Source organism: Octopus bimaculoides, chromosome 4, assembly GCF_046866305.1.
Source record: "Octopus bimaculoides isolate indiv1 chromosome 4, ASM4686630v1, whole genome shotgun sequence".
Classification (NCBI taxonomy): Eukaryota; Metazoa; Mollusca; class Cephalopoda; order Octopoda; family Octopodidae; genus Octopus; species Octopus bimaculoides.
Window position 1 is genome coordinate 138495232 of NC_142931.1, and position 26204 is coordinate 138521435.

General features: G+C 38.7%; 1 protein-coding gene across 1 annotated transcript in view; it reads right to left on the bottom strand.

The window, feature by feature from the left end:
• The window catches only part of LOC106868227 (polyribonucleotide nucleotidyltransferase 1, mitochondrial), a 400992-nt gene that overhangs the window by 120200 nt on the left and 254588 nt on the right, over nucleotides 1–26204 (bottom strand). The window contains exon 22 of the mRNA XM_089351556.1: nucleotides 1018–1101. Within this exon, the coding sequence (XP_089207682.1) occupies nucleotides 1018–1101 (84 nt within the window). The remainder of the gene's footprint in view (nucleotides 1–1017; nucleotides 1102–26204) is intronic.

Genomic DNA, 26204 nt, shown 5'->3' on the forward strand with positions numbered 1-26204 from the left:
GATGAGGTTTTATTTTCCTCAGTAATACAAGGTGATAAATGTCTAATGTATAATCTCATTCTACCCCTATCTTTTGCCTTGCCCCAATCATCCTGTTCCTCCCATTATACTCATCCCAAAAATATCTTGCAGTCTCCACCCAATGCCAGTAAAGAGGTACAGAGCCCCTTCGGTCATGAATGACCATGGGATTGCACCTAGCAAGTTCCCCTCCAAGACAAAAGTCCGGGCAAAGTTGTTTATGGAAGACCAGCAGTCAACCATTCATACCAACCAGCCTCCCCTCTCTACACCACTGATGTTATCCAAGGGAAAGGCAAAGGGGCCGATACAGCTTGGCACCTGTGACGTCGCAACTCATTTCTTTAGCTGAGTGAACTGGAGCAACGTGAAATAAAGAGTCTTGCTCAAGAACACAACACAACAGCCTGGTCCAGAAATCGAACTGACTACCTCATGATTGTGAACCTGGCGTTCTAACCACTGAACCATGCGCCTTCACTCCAATGCCAGTACAACCGACAATAGAATGGTGCTTATTACATGCCACCTGAGTTCAAATTCAGCTGGGGTCAACTTTATCTTTCCCTCCTTTTTGGAGTCAATAAAACAAGTACCAGCTGCATACAGGGGTCAATGACATCAACTAAAGTCGCTGTCTGTCTGCCAAAATTTGAAACAATATATCCATAGCTTTTCTACTTCTATACTTTTATATTTTGCTTGCTGTAGTCTGTGATATTTTTCTGTTAGAGTATTTGTGCAATACAGTGCAAGGAAGAATTAATGGCAAAATACAAAACAGTATAAAAAGACATTTAAAACCATTCTAAACATTTTCTTTTAACATTATAAATCATTACTGACAAATCTTCAGATTTTTTAGCATTTGATATTTCCTTCTTTTTGATATTTTTTTTTCCTTTTTTCTTTTTTATTACTTTTACATGTTAGTAAAACTCAAGTCAAAAGGTCAACACATTTTTCTAACTTTTCCATTTCATCATATCGACTTACCAGTTACATGGCGTAGTTTCTTCAGATTATAACCACCGATACCAAGGAATTTATTCCGGTTTGCAATTGGCACTTCCATTTTTTCTGAAAGAATTTACAAAAAAAAAACAGAAATTGATAAATATGTATACTGATGACTGTTTTGAAACACAGAAAGTAATTTCTAAAAGTATCCTTAAATATAGGAATCCCCTACTAACCCCAAGATTCCGAGTTCAATTCCAGGCAGTGCCTTGAATAGATAATAATAATAAAAACAACATAAAAAAATACCATAGGAATGAGAACCCAGGGTTGGATTCAAAATTCCACCAGGACACCTGAGAGTAAATCAGCTGAAACGTTAGGTTAACAACAAACAAGGTGAGGACACATACCTGTCCAATGTAAATAATGTACGGAATTCCTCATCTCTAAAATATAGAACAATAGGAACCTCTATCCATTACAAGACACTCTTGCATAAGATGCATTCTCACATAAGGCACACCCCTATTTTACAAGTATATCATTGTCGTTGCCAATGCCGTTACTGCCTGACTGGCTCCCATGCTGGTGACACGTAAAAAGCACTCGCTACACTCTTGGAGTGGTTGGCGTTAGGAAGGGCATCTAGCTGTAGAAACATTGCCAGATCAGACTGGAGCCTGGTGCGGCCTCCTGGCTTGACAGTCCCCAGTGAAACCGTCCAACCCATGCCAGCATGGAAAACAGACGTTAAACGATGACGAGAACGATGACAATGATTAAGAGAGAGTAAGCACCTGGAAAACAGGTAGTTAACAGCTTCACTGCAACTAACTTCACTTTTACTTTTGAACGTACCTCAGATTTGGGCAGAAGTTGATGTTTGAAACCTTTGCAATGCTAACCTTAACGGGTCAACGTCTGTTTCAAACAACCAACTCGTGCTACAGTGAAAACAATAAATTTATGTTTTACTACAAAACTAAACTTGCCATCTTCAATTCAGGGTTTGTGCCTATCATTACCTGTGGCAATGAATTTTGGATATGACCACAAGAGTACACTTGGAAGTACAAGCAGCTGAAATGGAGTTCCTCTGAAGGATCGCTGGATTAATGTTACTCGACAGAATGCGTAAATCATAATCTAAGGAGTCTCTCCAGATCAAGCCACTACTTCTCTACACAGAGAAGTAGTGGTACTATGGACATGAGGTTAGAATATTGCAGGAAAGAAAGAATTACAAGATGGGTTCTTCAAGCCGAACCAACCATGTAGAAGTAGACCAAGAACAAGACAGTTTGATGATATCCATAGTCTTAGCTGGTCAAACTTGAAAATCCAGCCAGAAAGTGTAATGATAGTTGCTTCTGATAAAACCTTACGGAGGAGGTTTCTAAGGATTCGACCCACACAACCCTCTTAGGAATAGTGGGGGGAGAAGACGGATAAATTAATGGAATTTGAGATGGAAAGAAATAATATAATGTGTGAATCCACTGACATTAGCAGAAACTGAACTTACAACCTCTGGATTAGTACAGTAGTTGCTTATAGCCAGTACTCTTGTTAATACAGTTAGCCTATTAAACAGTCAAAGATCCCTAACAGCTGTGTGTGCCAGTTGAAGCAGAGAGTCTATGCAGGTGTTTTTGCTTTATATGAAACCAACAATACTGATACGCGACTCCCCCACCACTCATGTCACTGCTAACAGTAATGTCACAACTCTTCAGCAACATTTGGCAAAAATTAGATATTTTTCCGTACTTTAAAACGGTGAGAATCTGAAACGATTCTTCTGCCAGGAACTAAAACTCATAAAGGAAAACTACAAGTTAGGAAGAGGAGAAAATATTAAATGTGTTTGTTAATTGCTCTCAGTTTGAGAAACGGTGATAGTTGCCAAGACATTTGACCAAAGAAATACTATTGCAATAGCCATCAATATAATAGAGAACATTTGCCAAACAGGGAGAAAGAATACAAAGGAATACAAAGGAGGCGGAGAGAGAGACATTTCTAGACAACGGCTTACAGAACTGACTAGTTAGGTTAGATTGTGTAAGTGATTATTCACAGTAAAACTTCACAACACAAAACTTAGAAATAGGTTAACAACAATAGAAAAAAACGAAAAGGATACCAATAATGCGGACAATACCCTTTCAATAAGTATTTATTTCTTGTGTAAGAAACACTGATGTTATTTAATAGCAACATTTATAGGAAAACAAAGAAAGAAAAATAAATTACAGGAACTGTAATATTTTTCTTCTCAGTGTTAATAAGAGAATTAAGGCAGCAAGGTGGAAACATTGTTAGCATGCCAGGCAAAACGCTCAGGGGTATTTCATCCGTCTTTACATTCTGAGTTCAAATTCTACCAACGGTGACTCTGCCTCTCATCCTTTCAGGATTGATAAAGAATTAGTCAAGCACTGCAGACTGATCAAATTGACTTACTGCCGCCCCGAAAAAAAAATTTGGCCTTGTACCAAAATTCAAAATCAATATTCTTTTCTACTCTACGCACAAAGCCTGAAATTTTGAGAGAGGGGGCCAGCTGATTAGATCAACCCCAGTCTGCAACTGGTACTTAATTTATCGACCCCAAAAGGATGAAAGGCATAGTCGACTTTGGTGGAATTTGAACTCACAATGTAAACACAGACAAAATACCGTTAAACATTTCGCCCGTCATGCTAACGTTTCCGCCAGCTTGCTGCCTTATATTCTTTTCTGCTCCAAGCACAAAGCCTGAAATTTGGGGGAAGGGAACCAGTTGATTAGATCAACGCCAGTATACAACTGGTACTAAATTTATCGACCCTGAAAGGATGAAAGGCAAAGTTGACCTCGGCGGAATTTGAACTCAGAATGTAAAGGCAGACAAAATACCGCTAAGCATTTCGCACAGCATGCTAACATTTCTGCCAGCTCACTGCCTTATTTGAAATCAATATTAAGAGAATTAAGGGAGCAAGCTGGCCAAATCGATAGCATGCTAAGTAAAATGTGCCTAGTGGTATTTCATCCGTCTTTATATTCTGAGTAGAAATTCTGCTGAGGTTGACTTTCCCTTTCGTCCCTTTAAGGGTCATTAAAACAAGAACCAGTCAAACACTAGCGTCAATGTCATCAGCTGACCTCCACCCTTGAATTTGCTGGTCTTGTGCCAAAATTCATGGCTTACTACAAAACCAAACTTGCCATTTTCGATTCAGGGTTTGTGCCTATCCTTACCTGTGGCAATAAATGTTGGGGGTTGACCACAAGAGTACAATTGCAAGTACGAGCAGCTGAAATGGAGTTTGTCCGAAGGATCTCCGGACTAATGTTGTAACGAAAGGGTTAACCCTTTCATTACGAACCTGGCCGAAACCGCCTCTGGCTCTGTAGTACAAATGTCTTGTTTTCATAAGTTTTGAATTAAAATCTTCCACCAAACATTAGTCACAATTTATGTTCTTAACACTAGCTTAATTATAACTAAGTTATTTTACTAAATACTTTGTTATATTAAAAATAATTGAAAGAAACACAGAGCATCTCAAAATAAATACAGTAACGAAAGGGTTAACTTATGAGAAGGTGTATTTTTTTTCCCTCTGAAGATATTATGCTCAGGTCATATAAATTTAATATTTACTAGTTGAGGGAACCCATGGAAGAGGTAGGCCCAGGAAGACCTGGGCTGAGGTGGTGAGGCAAGAGCTTCGTACATTGGGCCTCACCGAGGCGATGACTACAGACCGAGACCTTTGGAAATGTGCTGTGCGTGAGAAGACCCGGCAAGCCAAGTAAGATCGTTGCCAGTGCCCCTGGACTGGTTCTTGTGCGGGTGGCACATGAGATGCACCATTTTGAGCGTGGCCGTTGCCAGTACCGCCTGACTGGCTCCTGTAGGATTTTCGAGCGAGATCGTTGCCAGTGCCCCTGGACTGGCTTGTGCGGGTGGCACATAAAAGACACCATTTCGAGCGTGGCCGTTTTCGTGCGGGTGACACGTAAAAGCACCCACTACACTCTCTGAGTGGTTGGCGTTAGGAAGGGCATCCAGCTGTAGAAACTCTGCCAAATCAGACTGGAGCCTGGTGTTGCCATCCGGTTTCACCAGTCCTCAGTCAAATCGTCCAACCCATGCTAGCATGGAAAGCGGACGTTAAACGATGATGATGATAATGATGATTTACTGAGTATTAATTGAAACAGCTGTAAGGGATGATGATTAGCTTGCTGTTTATAATAAACAATTATTAACTTCCCAATCTCCATGTATGTACAAATATTCTATAATCATAAACATAATTATAATCAGGGGTCAGCTAATTGCTTCTCCACGCACTGAATTTAGAAATAGGAGTTAAAATACCTTTTCTGCTACCATAGAGATCTCCCAGACAATAACACTCTTTTATTATGATATGTATGTATGTATGTATGTATGTATGTATGTATGTATGCAGGTAGGTAGGTATATATATATATATATATATATATATATATATATATATATATATATATATATATATATATATAAATATGTCTGTATGTGTGTGTGTCTGTGTATAATTTGGTTTTGGTTTTAATTCTCTATTCTCTTTGTTGGCATATAAATACACACACAGACACACATACATACATACATACATACATACATATACATACATACCAACAAAGAGAATTAAAACTAAATTATAAGTTCACCTTTTCTAAGGAGTTCAAGAAAAACGTGTGCAAGAATTGACATTTGCAAGAACATCTGCACTCTGTGCTATTTGGCATCATAATGCAATAAATGCAAACACATTCAGGCTTTCTCTTTATGATCTCGAATCTTCTTACTGACAATATTAACAAATAGGTCAGAAACTTTAATCGATAGCATATATATATATATATATATATATATATATGTATGTATGTATGTAGGTATGTGTATATATATATATTTAATATACAGATATGTGAAATGTAGATTCAGCAAACTGAAATTTCATCAGATATTTTCATTTATTTTATTTTCAGTCATCTCCCATAGCTCTTTCAATCATGAAACATGAAAACAGTAGCATGAAGTCAACATTGAAACATAATTATCTCAGAACAACAAAGTGGATAAGAGAGAAAGAGAGAGAGAGAGAGAGACAGAGAGAGACAGAGACAGACAGAGACAGAGAGAGACAGACAGAGACAGCTAACTTTCAGATTCTTCAGAAATTGATTGGAGCCAATATTCTACATATTAAACTACAAATTATTGATTTAGCTTTCAATAATTTCTAAGATACCATCAATCATATTAAACTATATGTAAGTATATATAAGCTAATATGAAAGAGTGAGAGTGACTTGTTTCAGTCATTGGACTGCAACCATACTAGGTCACTATGTGACAGGCTTGACAATTGCTGAGAATTCTTGGCATGAAACCAATGGTACCCTTGTTAACCCACAAATAAAGAATACTTGTATGTATAAATATATATCATCATCACCGTTTAATGTCCGCTTTCCATGCTAACATGGGTTGGACGATTTGACTGAGAATTGGCGAACCAGATGGCTGCACCAGGCTCTAATCTGATCTGGCAGAGTTTCTACAGCTCAGATGATACATATATATCATCATCATCATCATTTAACATCTGTTTTTCATGCTGGCATGGGTTGGACGGTTTGAGTGAGGACTGGCAAGGTGGGGAGCTGCACCAGGTCCTGATCTGATTTGGCAAGGTTTCTATGCTGGATGCCCTTCCTAACACCAACCACTCCAAGAGTGTGGTGGGTACCATTGACCTGATACCAGCACCAGCCATGACTATGATCTCACTTGGCTTGACAGCACCCATATAAAAAGCACCCAGTACACTTTCTAAAGTGGTTGGCATTAAGGGGAGAATCCAACTGTAGCTGAAACCATACCAAAGCAAACACCAAGGACTGATGCAGTCCTCTGACTTGCCCACTTCCTATCAAACTGTCCAACCCATGCCAGCATGGAAAACAGACATCAATGTTGACGATGACGAATGATGACGATGACAAATGATGATGATGACGATGACTCCCACTCTTCAGTAAACCCCAAAAACTGTCGAATCCTCTTTGAATGGATCCCATTCAGCTTAGTTTAACATCTGATTAGGAGCTGAGAATTGGTATTCAGCCATTTGGTTAATATTCGTTAGAAAACACAAAAGCACTCAGTTCCTTCAACTAAATTCTGTTTGTTTAGTCAATATCAACCGTGTTACTAATGAACAAAAACAGGGGCAACTATTAGACCAAGTGATGCACCTTGATTGCTGAAGTCAATAAGCTGATTCAGACAATACTTCTAGCACCAAACTATAACTGGATATCGTAGTTAACAGGTCTCTTCTTCCTCCTTTTCTATAATCATCATTATTATCATTATATTTATAATTATTATTATTATTATTATTATTATTGTTGTTATAGTTGTTATTAGATGGTTTTGTTTTTCTAAATAGAAACATGGAAACAATTTCAATTTAGCGTTGTCCTTTAATTATAGTTTGCGATCTTATAAATGTATTCATCAATAGCTTTAGAAATTTCTAAAGATTCTTATAATTATAATAGAAATCCTCATCACTGTCATCATTGTCAACACCGTCGTCATCGTCGTCGCCGTCGTCATTGTCATTGACTTTGCCACTGTTATTGATGGCAAGATTTTTAGCATTCTCGTGCAACATTCCTGGCAAGTAAATAAACATGGTTGATGATGGAACCTGAATGCTATTGCTTAATCTGCTAGAAATAACAGCCATATTTTCATTAATCACATCCTACAAGATTTAAAACGAAAACATTAGATGATGTAGTCAAAAGTACACCATGGAAGAAAAACATGGGGTTGTTTGGGTTAAAATCTGGTTGGTCATTCAGGGCCATGTTGCCCCGAAATAACAACAAAAACTTCTAATTATCTTCAAGTTGCAGGCACAGGTCGGTGCAGGCTTGGTTGTGTGGTTAAGAAGTTTACTTTGCAACCAAATAATTTCAGGTTCAGTTCCACAGTGGGCAAGAGTCTTCTACTGTGAGTAAATTTGACAGAGAGATACTGTAAAAGCCCACTGCGTGTGTGTGTCCACTCTAAGGGATCAGCACTCCAGTATGCAACTATCTACATCCATATATGCCTCACATAACCAAACCAGCACAGCTTTCTCTCTTGCACTCAAAATCTAATTCCTCTTATACCCAACTTTTCTCTCAATATTCTGGCACTCTGTTGCACATGTACACTTACCCAAGGTTCCATGCAGTGAAACGAAACCCCAAACCATGCCATTGCAAAGCAAACTTCTTAAACACATAGCCTATGCCTGCACCTAGAAAACTTACAAAATTTCTGTAATTAATTAATTATCCTGGAATTAATTTCATGAATGCCAGAGACTGGCTCCTTACTATCAAGCAAAATGGTAGAAATAATGATAAATAGTTGACAGGTGAGTAAACGGGAACATGCATGTGAATTTAATGATTGGAGGAACGGTTTGGTTGTGCATATATTGATCCTTGGTCTGAGTGATATCTCATTAATTTCACGCGCTCTAGGAAACTGATCATGTTAATCTAGCAAAAACATGTAATCATTGTAGAAAGAGCTGAGAAAATCAGCCAAGAACTGAATAAAACTAACAATGCACAGACATGGCCGTGTGGTTAAGAACCCAACCATGTGATTTTAGGTTCAGTCCTGCTGTGCAGCACCTTGGACAACGATCTTCTACTATAGCTCTGGGCCAACAACTGCCAGGTGAGTGAATTCAGTAGGAAGAAATTGCGTGGAAGACCTACCCATAGTGGGACCGAACCCAAGGCCACATGGTTGGGACACACACTTCTTAACCACATGTGCAAGTGAGAGGATTGTGCTGGTTTGGTCATGTGATGTGGATGGAAGTCAACAGCTCCATAAAGAAGAGCCAATCTCTCAAAGTAGATGGAACACATAGAAGTGGAAGACCCAGGAAGACACGGGATGAAGTACTGAAGAACGACCGCAGGATGCTGAGCCTTTCAGGCAAGATGTCAAAGGACTGAGATGCTTGGTGTCATGCTGTACTCAAGAAGATCCGTACTCCACAGCAGAAGGACCAAAGGTGGCAAGCTGGCAGAAACTTGCCACCTTTTGTCTGTCTTTGCCTCTCATCCTTTCGGGGTCAATAAATTAAGTACTAGTTGCGTACTGGAGTTGATCTAATCCACTGACACCCTCCCCCAAAATTTTGAGCCTTGTGCCTAGAGTAGAAAAGATTATCTAAAAGTGGCAAGTTGGCAGAAACATTAGCACGCCAAGCAAAATGCTTAGCAGTATTTCGTCTATCTTTACGTCCTCAGTTCAAATTTCGCCGAGGTCGACTTTGCTTTCATCCTTTCAAGGTCGATAGATTAAGTACCAGTTGCATACTGGGGTCAATCTAATTGACTGGCCCCACTTCCCAAAAACATTTCGGGCCTTGTGCCTAGAATAGAAAAGAAGTGTTAAGACCAGTCAATCTAGTGGTGTAACACACTGATGGCAGTGCCACATAAAAGCAACCCTGTGGTGGCATGTAAAAGCACCCATGCAGTGTCACATAAATGTGCCCATGTGGCACCATGTAAAAGCACCTATGCGATGCCACATTAAAGACCCATGCAGTGCCACATAAAAGCACCCAGCTGTAGAAACCGTGACAAATCAGACTGGAGTGTGGTGCAGCTCCTGTCAAACCATCCGACCCATGCCAGCATGGACAACGGGTGTTAAATGATGATGATGATGACGATGACAATGACAACAACAACCAAGTCTGCACCTATATGAGGGGGTGCCGAAAAGTTCCTGGCTTTGGGTAAAAGAAAATACAAGCGGATTCAGTTAATTATGATTTTATCCAACATATTCCCCTCTCGTATTCACACACTTATTGCCAGGGTCCTTCAGTTTTTCTAAGCCCTATAAAAGAACTCTGAACATTGGGTCTCCAATCAGGCCTTTTGTAATACCCTTCAAGCCAGGAACTTTTCAACACCCTCTCATATATGTATGCTATCATCTTTAATTTACTGACCAGTGTATGAGATAGTTACAACCAGGAAATAAAACCAGGCCACAGATTTAGTCTTGCTACAGTTTATCATTACGCCCACTAAATATACTAATTTTTTTGCAATGAGATACAGAGAAAGCTCAACAGAAGAGGACATGTGGTTACTTGAATTAGCTCCCTTATATTTCTGATGCTTACTTTTATCAACCCTAAATAAACTATACAAATAATGAGATGATTGAATGCAGCTGTTTGGATGCTGACAATTTGGCAGAGCTGACTGGACATTCAGCCTATGTTGGCAACAGCACATTTTGGTGCTGGAGGCAACCACACACATACACACATGCGAAGGAATATACGCATACAGAGAGGGAGAGAGAAGGAGAGAGAAGGAGAGAGAGAGAGAGAGAGAGACATTGATTACAATTTATTAATTGAACATGATTGGCATAAATGCTTTCCCTCTGCTCACACACATAAACAGAGAGAGGGAGGGAGAAAAAGAGGGGGAGAGAAAGAGAGGGGGGAGAAAGAGAGGGGGAGAGAAAGAGAGGGGGGGAGAGGGGAGAGAAAGAGAGGGGGGAGAAAGAGAGGGGAGAGAAAGAGAGGGGGAGAGAAAGAGAGGGGGAGAGAAAGAGAGGGGAGAGAAAGAGAGGGGAAAGAGAGGGAGAGGTGGGAGAGGGGAGGGGGAGGGGAGGGGAGATAGGGGGAGGGTAGGAGAGGGGAAGGGGAGGGGGAGGGGAAGGGGAGATAGGGAGAGGGTAGGAGATGGGGAGAGGGGGGAGATAGGGAGATAGGGAGAGGGGGAGATAGGGGAGAGGGGGAGATAGGGGAGAGGGGGAGATAGGGGAGAGGGTAGGAGAGGGGAGAGATAGGGGAGGGGAGAGAGGGGGAGGGGGGAGAGAGAGGGGAGAGAGAGGGAGAGAGAGAGAGGGGAGAGAGAGAGGGGAGAGAGAGGGGAGAGAGAGAGGGGAGAGAGAGAGGGGAGAGGGAGGGGAGAGAGAGAGGGGGAGAGAGAGGGGGAGGGAGAGAGGGGGAGAGAGAGAGGGGGGAGAGAGAGAGGGGGGAGAGAGAGAGGGGGGAAAGAGAGAGGGGGAGAGAGAGAGTGAGTGGAAGACAGAAGCATTCAAATGTTTGATGTCAGATAAGCCAGCATTGGATCAATGACGCCAAATAGACGGCACCAAAACAACTGTGCTAAAACATTTCATACCCATGTAAAGTAGAGGCCCAACAGGATTCAATTCTGGAAGGCAGATGGATGACCCTGAAAAACTGTCGTCCATTTATTAGCTTCCAAAATGGTGTAACTCATGAAAGTACCGAAATTCTACGTCTAATAGATTTTGTCACAACATTTTTTAACTGGATGCTTCCCAAACAACCTGAGAGTGATATCAGTAATCACAAAGCTTAAGAATTATTCCACTTTAGACTATTAAAACTGCTGACCAATTTCCTGCTTTCAGATATTGACAAAATCATTGTACAAACTGACAAAAATATAAGAAAAGTAAATGTATTCTTATATTATCAAATTTACTGGGAAATTTTAAGTGCATTTATCCATTATGGTATAGTTTCCAGGAAAACCATTTAAAATGCCATATTTAAAACCAAGATAATGAAAACAGTTTTAAGGTTCTTGCTTATGGTCACTTTGCATGAGGTGATTTGAAATTCTAAGCACCATAGATCATGACTTTCTCTTGCTCAAACTGGTAAAGGATCTACGATTTCTACAGCTCAGTTGAGATTCTTCTTGATAAACTCTATAATTGTCTCCATCATTGGGTTTACATCTTATAGCAAACCACTTAACAGATGTGTTCCACAGGGATTGGTTCTCGGACTACTCTTGTTTAAACTTTATATCAATAACCTTCATTTTGCTGGGAAATTCTGTAACCAACATCATTTTGCAGATGACACAATCTATTACTCTTGGATAAGTCTCAAATCTATTATAAAAAGAATTAACAAAGCTCTTAAACTACTATGCCATTAGTTAAATGGAATAAAATTTCCCTAAATGTGAGCAAAACAGAATCTATCTTATTTCATGACTGGTCTGCTGCTATAAATTATCATTTGAACATAAAAATCAATGGTAAGAAATTACACCCTACTATCAAATATCTGACAATCTTTCTGAATATAAACTGCATATAAATGTTATGTCTCTAGAATTTTCCAAAGTTAACTGGTGCACTTGCCAAGTCTAGACAGTATCTGATCACTAACTTATTTTTCTTACTGTCTATTTAAACTTTGTTCTCGCTCTAATATAAATATTATTCTTTTGGGTTTTTTTTTTTAACTCAACTTCGATTATCATCACTGTATTTTTACAAGTACTTTGAAAAGTAGACTACTGTGTAAATTACATTGACAATAACAATACATTTCAAAACAAAAATTATGACCTTATAATATTACATAGACAATAGTAAACATTGTCATATAAATTTAATTATAGTAACATGACTACACCGAAGTATAAGCAGCTGCACAATACTACAATAAGTGCAGCCAGCTGTCACTTGTAAACGGTTGTGGCTGGGTAACATGGATAATGCTTTCTCTAATTGTTTTAGGTACCTTGAAGAGACTCAGACAATTCTGTGGTTCCATCACCCTTGGAATATCTGAGTGGAATATCTAAGTGGAATATCCAAGATGTGACAGATGGAGGGTGAGCTGTACTAGTAACCGGCTGGTACTCATTAACAGCAGAGTAGAACTGGGCCAAGTTCTATGAAGTAGAGTAACTTGCTCAAGAACACAAGAAGCCGACTGGTTCAAGAACTGAACCCACAACCTTAGAATCATGAGCCATGCACCTTTAGACAATACTACAATAACCTCTTTAATATCCTGCAATAGTGAGTTGAGATTAATTAAATGAGGGCCTGAAACCACAAATTCTCTTTTCTAACAATCAGAACACAATGGTAATACTCAGAAAAGCAGAAACCAATATCTTCTAGGCGGCGAGCTGGCAGAAACGTTAGCACGCCGGGCGAAATGCTTAGCGGTATTTCATCTGCTGCCACGTTCTGAGTTCAAATTCCGCTGAGATCGACTTTGCCTTTCATACATTCATGTATATATATATATATATATATATATATATATGGGAGAATATACGAAAAAACAACAGACGAGGACAGGTGGTGTAAATAACAAAAGGATGTATTAGTATGACGCTCGGGAATACGGAAAGTCTTTGACGTTTCGAGCTACGCTCTTCAACAGAAAGAATACGGAGACAAGGAGAAAAACACGGAGAAAAAAAATTGAATAGTGTTCAGTCAACGGTCAATCATAATAATGGCTGATCATAACAATGGCTGACCGGAAGTTAGAAATTCTTTTTTCAGGAGAGCTAAGAAAAGGGGGAGATAACAAACGGTGACCGATATATATATATATATGTGTCATATGTAAAAAGCACCATCCAAAGGTGACCGATGCCAGGGCCACCTGACTGGCTCCCATGCCGGTGGCACATAAAAAGCACCATCCAAGCATTGCTGATGCCAATACCCTCTGACTAGCTCCTGTGCCGGTGGCACATGAGAAGCACCATCCGAATATGACCAATACCAGTACCTTCTGACTAGCTCCTGTGCCGGCGGCATGTAAAAAGCACCCACTACACTCTCGGAGTGGTTGGCATTAGGAAGGGCATCCAGCTGCAGAAACGCTGCCAGATCAGACTGGAGCCTGGTGCAGCCACTGGCTCTCCTAACCTCAGTCAACCGTCCAACCCATGCCAGCATGGAAAACGGATGTTAAACGATGATGATGATAATGATGATGATATATAATCGATGGTAGCCAATATGTTTGTTGATCAAGAATTTTCTCCATTTTCTTCTTAATTTACACATATATATATATATATATATATATATATATATATAAAGTAATCCCTTGCCATATTGCAGTTCACCTATCATGGTTTATTATTTCAGCTTCCATTGATTCCTCCGTGGTGTTGTTTTGCATTTATACTAAAATAAATATATACAAAATATAATTATAATAATAAAAAAATATAGTGTACAGTACTGATTCTACTTCGCAGATTTTCACCTATCATGAGGATCTTAGAACGTAACACCCGTGCCAGTTGAGGGATTACTATATATATATATATATATATATATATATATATATATATACATATATATATATATATATATATACACACACACATATATATACATATATATATATATACCAGAGTAAGCACGTAAATGTGAAACAAGGTGCGATAAAATAGTACTCAAATACCTTTCTTGTTCCTTCCTCACACCACTTCTTTCCTTCCTCCCACCACTTCTTATTCTGATTCTTTTTCAAAGTTGTGCTTTTAGAATATATGCACAGAGAAGTGTGATATGTGTGTGTATATACATATATATATATGTATGTATGTATGTATGTAGATACCTATATATATACATATTAGTATGTATATATTCACATCTATATTTTGCCTGTATATATTTGTATATATGTATGTTTGCCTGTATCAACACTTGTATATTTAGTGTATATATGTATGTATACGGTTTTAGTGTATGTTTAAGTGAATGTTTGTTATGCGTGTGTATGTGTGTTTAAATTTTTATGCTGTTAGATCTCTGTAAGTGAATATTTTATCGTTATAACCAGACTTATATTTTATTTTAATTAAAGTTTTTTTACCATTAATCAATTTATTCTGGGTATATATGTTTTCTTTTTGCTTCTAAGTTAATTTTGGTTTAAGGTTTTCTTCGATTTTATATGATATGATTTTAAAATCTTTTGATTTTAATTTTATGTATATCACTGTTTATTAAAAATAGCTATTAGTTGAAAAGACCAATGAAACGAAACCAATTTCAAATGTGTATCTGTCAATGTAAATTGTATATTTAAAAATATAACCTTGATTTTTTGTTCCATTCTCAGTCTAAAGAGTACAACGAACGAGAACGTGAAACTCTGAGTAGCAGTTTTTTGTGATATTTTTGCAGCTTTAATAATAAAATATGTGTATGTATATATATATCATCATCATCATCATCATCCTTTAACGTCCGCTTTCCATGCTAGCATGGGTTGGACGATTTGACTGAGGACTGGTGCAACCGGATGGCTACACCAGGCTCCAATCTAATTTGGCAGAGTTTCTACAGCTGGATGCCCTTCCTAACGCCAACCACTCAGAGAGTGTAGTGGGTGCTTTTACGTGTCACCCGCACGAACGTGTCACCGTGTGTGTGTGTGTGTGTGTGTGTGTGTGTGTGTGTGTGTGTGTGTGTATATATGTATGTATGTATGCATGTATGTATACATATATAGGGAGAATTCACAAAAAAACAAAAGACGGAGATAGGTGGTGTAGACAACAAACAGATGCATTAGTTTAACGTTCGGGAAGTGAAAAAGTCTTTAATGTTTCGAGCCTACGCTCTTCCACAGAAAGAAACAAGGAGAGAAACTAAAGAATGTGTAGTGGCTAGCGATCTATCACGGCCAATATATATATATATATATATATATATATATATATGTATACATATATATATGTATACATACATATATATGTATGTATACATATATATATATATATATATATATATATATATATATATATATATACGTATGCATGTATACATATCATCATCATCATCATCGTTTAATGTCCACTTTCCATGCTAGCATGAGTTGGACAGTTTGACTGAAGATTGGCGAATCAGGTGGTACTGGCAACAGCCACGCTCAAATGGTATTTTTTATGTGCCACCTGCACTGGAGCCAGTCCAGCGGCACTGGCAACGACCTCGCTCGAATATTTTTTCACGTGCCAGTAAGGTGACGCTGGTATGCCAGTAAGGCGATCCCATCAAACAATCCTACTCACAAGGCATTGGTTAACCTGGAATTATAGGAAAACCCACTTGTCCAAGATGGCAGGAGGTGAGTATGAACTGAAAACAACATGGTTTGAGGCGACTGTCTTAACAACGCACATCTGTATCAAGTGCTTTCTCCTGAAATTGATATTTTTATAATCAGATGTCAAGTACCTTAACCACACAGCTATCCCATCGCAAAATAAATATAAACCATTAAACAAAAAGGGGGTAAAAAAAAAAAACCTAATTCAGACAGGGTGTGATGGAAGCGGGGACAATTTGCAAAGTAAATGAGGAGAAGCTAATTGAACAGAGCATCTATTTTTGATAACAGCCATGCAGAATGACAGCAAGTTAACATTTTTTTGAGAACATCATGGCTTTTCTTTTTAAGCAAACTACACAAAGATGCAATAAGTTCAGAATACTATTAACACTGTCAAGTGCAGAAATGCTGCAAGTGCCAATATTGTAACTTAATATAATAGCAGTTTATTTATTTATTTATTATGATTATTATTATTATTATTTTAATTATTTTTTTCTCTTCTTTTTAGTTGTTCTTCATTAATCATATTGTCAAAGTGATAAAGGAATGAAAAAAGGGTAAAAAAAAGAAAAAAAAACATAGAAAGCACAGATTAAACGAGACTGAATTATTGAACTGAGGGAGAGAGTTGCTTTCATTAAATTGGGGTTTTTGCTGTAGATAAAGGTTCCGCTTTGATTATTGACAAAACAAGCAAAAAAAAAAGTGGGGTTAGAAAGGAAAGGTGCTTGGTGTATAATTAATCAAACTGTTTTATCAAATAGCCATCAGAATAAGCGTGGAATCTGCTAAATAACCGACGATAACATTTATCATTCATGCGAATGAATTTCATTGCACAATTCTTCAAGGAATGAAGTAAAGAATTCATACAAACTTCTATTGCTGAAGTAACAAGAGAAGTCAATCACTGCCACAGCTCAGACAGCAGAACTCCCGACACCCATATTTCAGTTGATTCCTATATAAATTCAACTAATGGTACACTGGTAGGGTAGTGAAGCAGTGATTCAGTGATAGAGAAAGGATTAGACTGGACCACAGTAGACAACGTCTAAATGGGAGAATTAGGGTGGTGAGCTAACAGAATTATTAGTGAGTCAGACAGAATGCTTACTGGCATTTGTTCTGGCTTTTTAAGTTAAAGGAAGCAGATAAAGTGACCAAGAGTGGCTGTGTGGTAAGTAGCTTGCTAACCAACCACATGGTTCCGAGTTCAAGTCCTACTACGTTGCACCTTGGGCATGTGTCTTCTAATATAGCCTCAAGCCAACCAAAGCCTTGTGAGTCAATTTGGTAGACGGAAACTGAAAAAAAGACTGTCTATATATATATATATATATATAGGTGTGGCTGTGTGGTAAGTAGCTTGCTAACCAACCACATGGTTCCGGGTTCAGTCCCACTGTGTGGCACCTTGGGCAAGTGTCTTCTACTATAGCCTCGGGCCGACCAAAGCTTTGTGAGTGGATTTGGTAGACAGAAACTGAAAGAAGCCTGTCGTACATATGTATATGTATATATATGTGTTTGTCCCCCCATCATCGCTTGACAACCGATGCTGGTATGTTTACGTCCCCGTAACTTAGCGGTTCGGCAAAAAGAGACCGATAGAATAAGTACTAGGCTTACAAAGAATAAGTCCTGCGGTCGATTTTCTCGACTAAAGGCGGTGCTCCAGCATGGCCGCAGTCAAAATGACTGAAACAAGTAAAAGAGTATCAGCTTAATGCTAGAGCAATCCTCTCTTTCTGCAATGGTCAATTCCTAGATTAATCCACTGGGTCCAGAGTGGCAAAGTCCAAAAATGTGTTTATGTCAGCTTGTGACTACATAGGTACCGAAAACAACAAGCAAAAGCATGATACTAATCATATAAAGTCATACTTGCTTGCAGGCAATGATCACGCATGCACAGTTCTAAGTTAAAACCTGTTTCCTTCTCGTGGTTAATGCAATAAACACCTTTGTAATAACGGTTCTGCAGCTAATCAGCAACTGCACAAATAGTGTGTTTCTAGTTTAGCACCAACAGTTCACATGTTTGATAGTCTAACACCTCAGGTTAAATGTCTGCAGAAATGGAAAGCAGACAGGAATCATGTAAGAAACAGACTGAAGCTGCATTTCTCGCAGTCGTTGCTGTTGTTGTTGTTCTAATAATAATAATAATAATAATAATAATGACAATAATAATAATAATAAAATGCCTGGATGCAGTACCATGCATTGGCTCTCATGGCTTCTGATCTTAACTGATTGGAAGTGCTATCATGTACATTATTTTGTCTTGGTAGAAAATATGGGCTACAGCAAATATTCTGCTTAATACCACAGATTTTCTAACCAGCCCTTAAGAGATAGCTTCATTTCAGCCCATTTTTGCTTGAGACTAGCAACCCTGTACATTACCTCTGTTTGTAGTACTTCTGTACCTGGAGGTTGAGACCAAACCAAACCCTGAGCAATTTAATTACTCTGTCCATCCAGTGCACCATGAGACTATTGGGTAGCATAGACCTGCCTCTTCTTGTGCCAAACTGCAGACCCACCAACTTTTCCTAGTTAATTTTTGCACATGTCCCCACGTCATAGTTCTTCAGAGAACAGCCAATCACCTCGATGTGGTTGGTGTGTCCAACACTACAACAGTAACATTGTCCACATGTACAAACATGGATCTTCCAAAATCCTAATTCTTGTGATATGTCCCTGGAAACTTACAACTTCCTGCAGTAGTGGCTCTAGAAATGATGACGACGATGACGATAACAACAACGACGATTATGGTGATGACGATGATAATGACAATGATGATGATGAATAACTGGCATTACTCATGAAAATTCCATACTTATTTTGAAAATTGCAACCTGGAATTTGCTTATTTTTCTGAAGCATGATTCTTGAGATGGTACACAAGTGCACATTGGTGGTTCTGAAGGTGCACTGACAAGAAATAACATCTCTGGAAACCATAATCTTACGTCTTCTAGTTCAAGAGTTGTTATCTATTATTCTTCACTTCATATCAAGAAGTAACCAATCGTAACTAAGGAACAAAATCTAAGACATCTATGATATTATTCTGTGGTAAGTAGCTTGCTTACGAGCCACATGGTTCTGGGTTCAGTCCCACTGCGTGGCACCTTGGGGAGATGTCTTCTACTATAGCCTCAGGCCGACCAAAGCCTTGTGAGTGGATTTGGTAGACGGAAACTGAAAGAAGCCTGTTATCTCCTTATTTCTTTCTGTGTTCCTTTCAGTTGAAGAGCGTAGCTCGAAACATCAAAGACTTTCTCTATTCCCGAGCGTTAAACTAATACATCCATTTGTTGTTTACACCACCTGTCTTCGTCTGTTGTTTTATTCGTAAATTCTCCAATATATGTATGTGTGTATGTGTGTGTATGTGTGTCTGTGTTTGTCCCCCCAACATCGCTTGACAACCGATGCTGGTTTGTTTGCGTCCCCGTAACTTAGCGGTTCGGCAAAAAGAGACCGATAGAATAAGTACAAGGCTTACAAAGAATAAGTCCTGGGGTCGATTTGCTCGACTGAAGGCGGTACTCCAGCATGGCCACAGTCAAATGAGTGAAACAAGTAAAAGAGTAAAAGAGAGAGTAAATCTTAATATGGCTGTTTGAAAAAAAAAAAAAATGTACCTTAAACATTATCATTCATTCTCTTGTTGGCTGACATTGTCTATCATTGGTCCACATCTTATAAACAAATGTGTTTCAATTGAACAGATGATAATTAATTGCATTAACGAGCATGCATTAAGTGATAAAGCAATATTAAAAAAAAAAAAAATTTTTTTTTAAACATTAAAATAAAATTACACTGTTCGTTGTCAAACCATCACTGCCACCACCATTAACTGATATCTCCACTAACTATCATCACCACCATCATCACCATCATCATCATCACCATCATCATCATCACCATCATCACCATCACCATCATCACCATCACCATCATCATCACCACTACTACACTTATCAGTAGCAAGGTTCAATCCAAATTATTTACCAATCAAGAATATTTTCATCTCATTTCATTTCATTTCAGTTCAACTCTCTCTCTCTCTCTCTATCTATCTATCTATCTATCTATCTATCTATCTATCTATCTATCCATCTAACTATTTATTTATCCGTCTGTCTGTCTATCTTTTAATAAATCTATCTCTATATCTATAAACCAACCAACCTACCTACCTGCCTACCGATCGACCGACCCCGACCCATCTATCTGTTTACTTATTTATCTTTCTGTCATATCTACTTTTGCTTCTGACAATGTATGTATATGTCTACTCTGACAAGAGAGAGATAAGCATTTAAACTGAACGCAAAAAAAAAAAAAGCACTGGTGTAAAAGAGTAAAAGAGTACCATCCACAGTTATTTACTAACAAAGATTATTTCACTTTCATTTAACTATTTATTCATCTATCTGGTCATCCATCTTGTTGTCTTCTAGAAAGATAGATATGATGTTGCTACATTCTCTTCAATAAACACACACTCGCTCTTTATCTCCATCACTTTCCCAGCCCCCAACCCCCTCTCTCTGCCTACCATCCTATTTGGATCGAGAAGATAAAGAGTAAAGGACCCCTTCACTCATGGGTGACCATGGAGTGGCACCTGGAGAGTTACTCTCCGAGGCACAAGTGTGGGCGGGGTTGTTTTACGGTAGGCCAGCAGTCGCCCATGCATACCGGCCTCCTCTCTCCACGCCACCAGTGTTATCCAAGAGAAAGGCAAAGGGGCCGATACAGCTTGGCACCAGAGACATTGCAACTCATTTCTACAGCCGAGTGAACTGGAGCAACGTGAAATAAAGTGTTTTGCTCAAGAACACAACACACAGCCTGATCTGGGGATCGAACTCACTACCTCATGATTGTGATAAAATAAAGTACTAGTTAACATTTGCCCCTTCTCCTCAAAATTGCTGGCCTTGAACTCAAATCAGAAATTATTATTATTATGATTATTATTATTATTATTATTATTATCATTATTATTATTATTATTGTTGTTATTATTATCATTATTATTATTATTATTATTATTATTATTATTTTATGTTTGACTTTTGTTTTGCATTTGTACAAGTTGGATCCAAGTCTCACCCAGAGACCTCAAGAGACAACAAGTTAGAAGTTCATGTAGGTGTTATTATTATTATTATTACTATTATTATTATTATTATCATTATTATTATTGTTATTATTATTATTGTTATTATTATTATTGTTATTATTATTATTGTTATTATTATTATTGTTATTATTATTGCCTTTGCACAGCGTCTAACGTTGGAGTTGTACTACAGTGTCAGCTGTTCACTACCAGTGAACTAAGGTAACACCACTTATTTTCCGAGCACCTTCCGGAGTATTCGAGCGGTTCCAAGCAGTGCTGTTTTCTGCAAGTACTCCACCCTCATTGCAGCCCCTATTTGTTCCATGTACTTCTCAAGTGCTCCAGTTCATAACAGAGGAATTTAAGATTGGCTGCCTTTAGAAGCTTCTCTCCGCTGATGACCTTGTTCTTATTGCTGAATCACTACTAGAACTAGAGAACAAATTTAAAATATGGACACAAGCAAGGTCTGTAAAGTGGTTGGCATTAGGAAGGGCATCCAGCAATTAGAAACCATGACAGAGCAGACATCTATGCCAGCATGGAAAACAGAAGTTAAATGATGAAACAATATTTGATAGATAGATAGAGAGAGAGAGAGAGAGAGAGAGAGAGAGAGAGAGAGAAATAGATGTGTGTATGTGTGTGTGTGTGTGTGTGTGTGTATGTGCTACTATCTCTTGGCACAATATCCTATGGCATCTCTAGTCACAGAGAAATATTGCCTTACTTTGAAACAGATGAGAGTTGGCGACAGGAAGGGCATCCAGTCATAGAAAATCCACCTCAACTAATTCTATCCAACCAATACAAGCAAGGAAAAGTGGACGCCAAAATGAGGACGATTTATATTCAATGATTCATGTTTTGTCACAAACAGTAAGCGAGTTTTGCATGAAAGACACACAGTATTCAGTAGACATAACATCCTTCAGGGCCAACATGAGGTTCACAGACTTAACAAATATGGCTATCTCGACAACCACAAGGTTTTGCAGCACACTGATGGAAAGGAGAGCAGTTTGAAATGATTTCCTTGCATTGGCAAATGACTGGAAGCAACTGGGAATATTGTAAAACTGATATGTGTTCCATAACCTTACAATTCCGAGTTCAAGCCTGCAGCAGGGCTTTACTTTGGGTACTTTTTTTTTACATTTTTTCTTTGCTTTTTGTTGTTGTTTTTGCTTGTATTTTGTTGTTGTTTGCACTTGTTTTTTTGTTTTTTTTCCTATATCACTATTCCGAAGTGGGCTTCAAAAGGAATGGTTAAACAGGATTTCATAATCTAAAGTAGAAGCCACATGACTCACTCTGAAGAATCACTAGAAAATTATTAGACAAAAGAAACCTAGGAGGTGGGGAGGTGGTGGTAGAAGGACAAGGAAAAGCTACAAAACAATAACAATAATAATAATAATAATAATAATAATAATAATAATAATAATAATAATAATAAAAAGTTAAACAAAAAGAAGACATAAGAAGAAAGAAACAAAAAAAAACATTATCAAAAGTAAATCTGAAACCAGAATATTATTGGTAATACAGAGTAAAGCTGTCCAATACTATATAATTAGATGATCAATCAACTCCGCAGATATACTTTTCGGCCCAGCTGATTGGATGAAAATAAAATAAACAAATGGTTTCTCCCTTGACAGTTCTCCCTATGGATTTTCTCTAAACCACACAAAAGCATCAGGAACTTGTGTCATGAATAAACTTGCACAGATGTAATCCTGAAGTTCTAAATAAACATTTAGGCAGACTGAAGCGAAATAGGAGGAAAGTGGGGACGCCGTGGAAGCTATTGATTGGCTATCTGAACCATTAGTTTAGCAAATTGTTTCAGTGGGGTAGAACATGGTGGGGGTAGGGGGGTAGAACATGGTGGGGGTAGGGGGGTAGAACATGGTGGGGGTAGGGGGGTAGAACATGGTGGGTGTGATGGTGGCGGCGGTGATGGTGAAAAACGTGGCCGCTGTGCTGATGGTAGTGATGGTGGTGGTGGTGGTTGCGGTGGTGGTGGTGGTAGTGGTGGTGGTCTAGTAGAACATGGTGCACGTGATGGTGACAGCAGTGATGGCGAAAGATGTGGCCACTGTGCTGGTGGTGGTGTCGGTGGTGGTGGTGGTGGTGGTGGTAGTGGTAGTGGTGGTGTTGGTTGTGGTGTTGGTTGTGGTGGTGGTTGTGGTGCTGGTGCTGGTGCTGGTGTAGAACATGGTGGGTGTGATGGCGAAAAACGTGGCCGCTGTGCCAGTGGTAGTGTCGGTGGTGGTGGTGGTGGTGGTGGTGGTGGTGGTGGTGGTGGTGGTGGAGGCGGTGATCATGTCAGTGAAGAATTACAATATATTAGATCTGCAAACATAACTCTGTGGAATACTCTCAAAGTATCGAGCGCTTGTGTGTGTGATATGACAAATTCGACAAATACGTGTAGTGACTTGCAAATTACATTGGTTGAATATTTATTTTAAATATTTCTTAATTCAATAAGAAAAAAAAAAGAAAAAAAAACCCCAAAAAACAGTGGTTATGAGGTGAGGTTACCAGTACTCCAGAAAACTCGATGGAGTTAGTTCGAACCCTTTGAGAGAGCTCAGGGTTGTACAGGGTAGTGGTGTATGGTGGCTGTGGTCCTGGGTGTGATACCACACCCAGTGCCACCAAATTTCAAGCAGGGATATAACAAAAGTTTTCCATTAAGATTTGTGGTTAAATTAATGAGGAACGTTAATATTCATAATGAATTAACCATTTTTGATGGGTGTGCAGCGCTCACATAGCATGCCCAGAATGTGTGCCCCTGCTACAGGGCCCCCATTTAATTTTCATTTTCTTCGTACTGTTGTTATTTAAAACCTAAGATCAACACCCAACCGAGCAGACCTATGACCAGATCAAAGGCATTCCAGCCATGACTAACAGGTTTTATATATACGTGCAGATGTAGCTGTGTGGTAACCAATAAATTGTGGGGACATAAAGAAATCAACACCAGTCGTCAAGCAATGGGTGGGGCAATCACAAAGGCACACACACATACACAAAGATGGGCTCCCACATAGTTTTCATCTACCAAATTCTCTCACAAGGTATTGGTCACCTTGGATAAGTGGGTCTTAAAAGATGATGATGATGACAATGATGATCATAGTGATGATAATACCATTTGACAATGATTTCTCTTGACTATATATATATATATATATATATATATATATATATATACATACACCAGGCTTCCATGCATTTTCCATCTGCTAACTTCACTCATAAGGTATGATTAGCCCAGAGCCATAACATAAAATACTCACCCAAGGTGCCATGCAGTGGGACTGAACCTGAAACCATGTAGTTACAAAGTGAGGTCCTTCACTACACAGTCGTGCCTATGCTTATGGTGGAATTTCTCTTTTTTCTCAGTGAAATTATTCGTTTTATAAGTTGGGTGCCATTCCTTAGTCATCAAACAGAAACAGAGTCAAGTATCTTGCCCAAGTGCACAATACTATGACAGTAATACGATCTGACCTTATGGCCATGTAGTCTGTAGCCCAACACCAAAAACTCACGACCAGTGTTTTTTAAAACACCAAAGCCTGCAGCTATTATTATTCATTCTCATAAAAGGCGGCAAGATGGCAGAACAGCTAGCATGCCAGGTGAAATGCTTAGTAGCATTTCACCCACCTGGAGGTTCTGAGTTCAAATTCTGCCAAGGTCAAATTATCTATCTATCTATCTATATATATATATATATATATATATATATATATATATATATATATATATAAGCCAAGTAAGATCGTTGCCAGTGCCCCTGGACTGGTTCTTGTGCGGGTGGCACATGAGATGCACCATTTTGAGCGTGGCCGTTGCCAGTACCGCCTGACTGGCTCCTGTAGGATTTTCGAGCGAGATCGTTGCCAGTGCCCCTGGACTGGCTTGTGCGGGTGGCACATAAAAGACACCATTTCGAGCGTGGCCGTTTTCGTGCGGGTGACACGTAAAAGCACCCACTACACTCTCTGAGTGGTTGGCGTTAGGAAGGGCATCCAGCTGTAGAAACTCTGCCAAATCAGACTGGAGCCTGGTGTTGCCATCCGGTTTCACCAGTCCTCAGTCAAATCGTCCAACCCATGCTAGCATGGAAAGCGGACGTTAAACGATGATGATGATGATGATGATGATATATATACATATATATATATCGATTTAAATGAGAGCTCAAAACTGATCCATTGAAAATACTTTATTATAATAATGATAATGATCTATGATCATTTCGATGCAATATCCAGATTGATTCATGCATATTATAAAATATGGGACACTGCATCTCCTCGAGGCTTTATAAATAGCAGGCAGACAATAAAAATAGATAACATTCATATAGAACATTCATAGTTGACCTATGAAAACATGCAAAAAAAACAAGTTGAAAAGACATGAGATGTTATACAACCGTACATCATAACAGTGTTGAAACCGTGAACATATCAAGCAAATGATTCAAATCTGCATATTCAAACTTGTTTCCAACTCCCAGGTGAAACTGTTTTATTTCACCTGCATCTTTACAACCAATGGAAAAGGTATGAATGTCACAACACACCATCCACTCAAACTTAAAATCCAAAGTGTTGATATTACAAATCAATAAAATTAATTTGTCAATTGAGGAATTTTTTTTCTCCCCTGTTTAAGTGAATTAACAAAATATGCCCTGCTTCAGTCTAAATTTATAAACTTGGGTCAGTATTCCAGTATTTTAGCCAGAACACTACACTGTTACCCTACCACCCCACCTCTCTCTTTCTCTCGCTCTCTCTTTCTCTTCCTCTCTTTCAAGGATATTTATCAAAGTGAGTGATGGAGTAGAATTCCTAGGCAACAGAAATAGAAGGGAGAAGAAGAGGAAGAAAAAAAGCTCATTGATTTATCAATATTTTTTTCCCCCCTAAAAATGTTGGAATATAAAAACAAATTCAACAACCACACAGGAA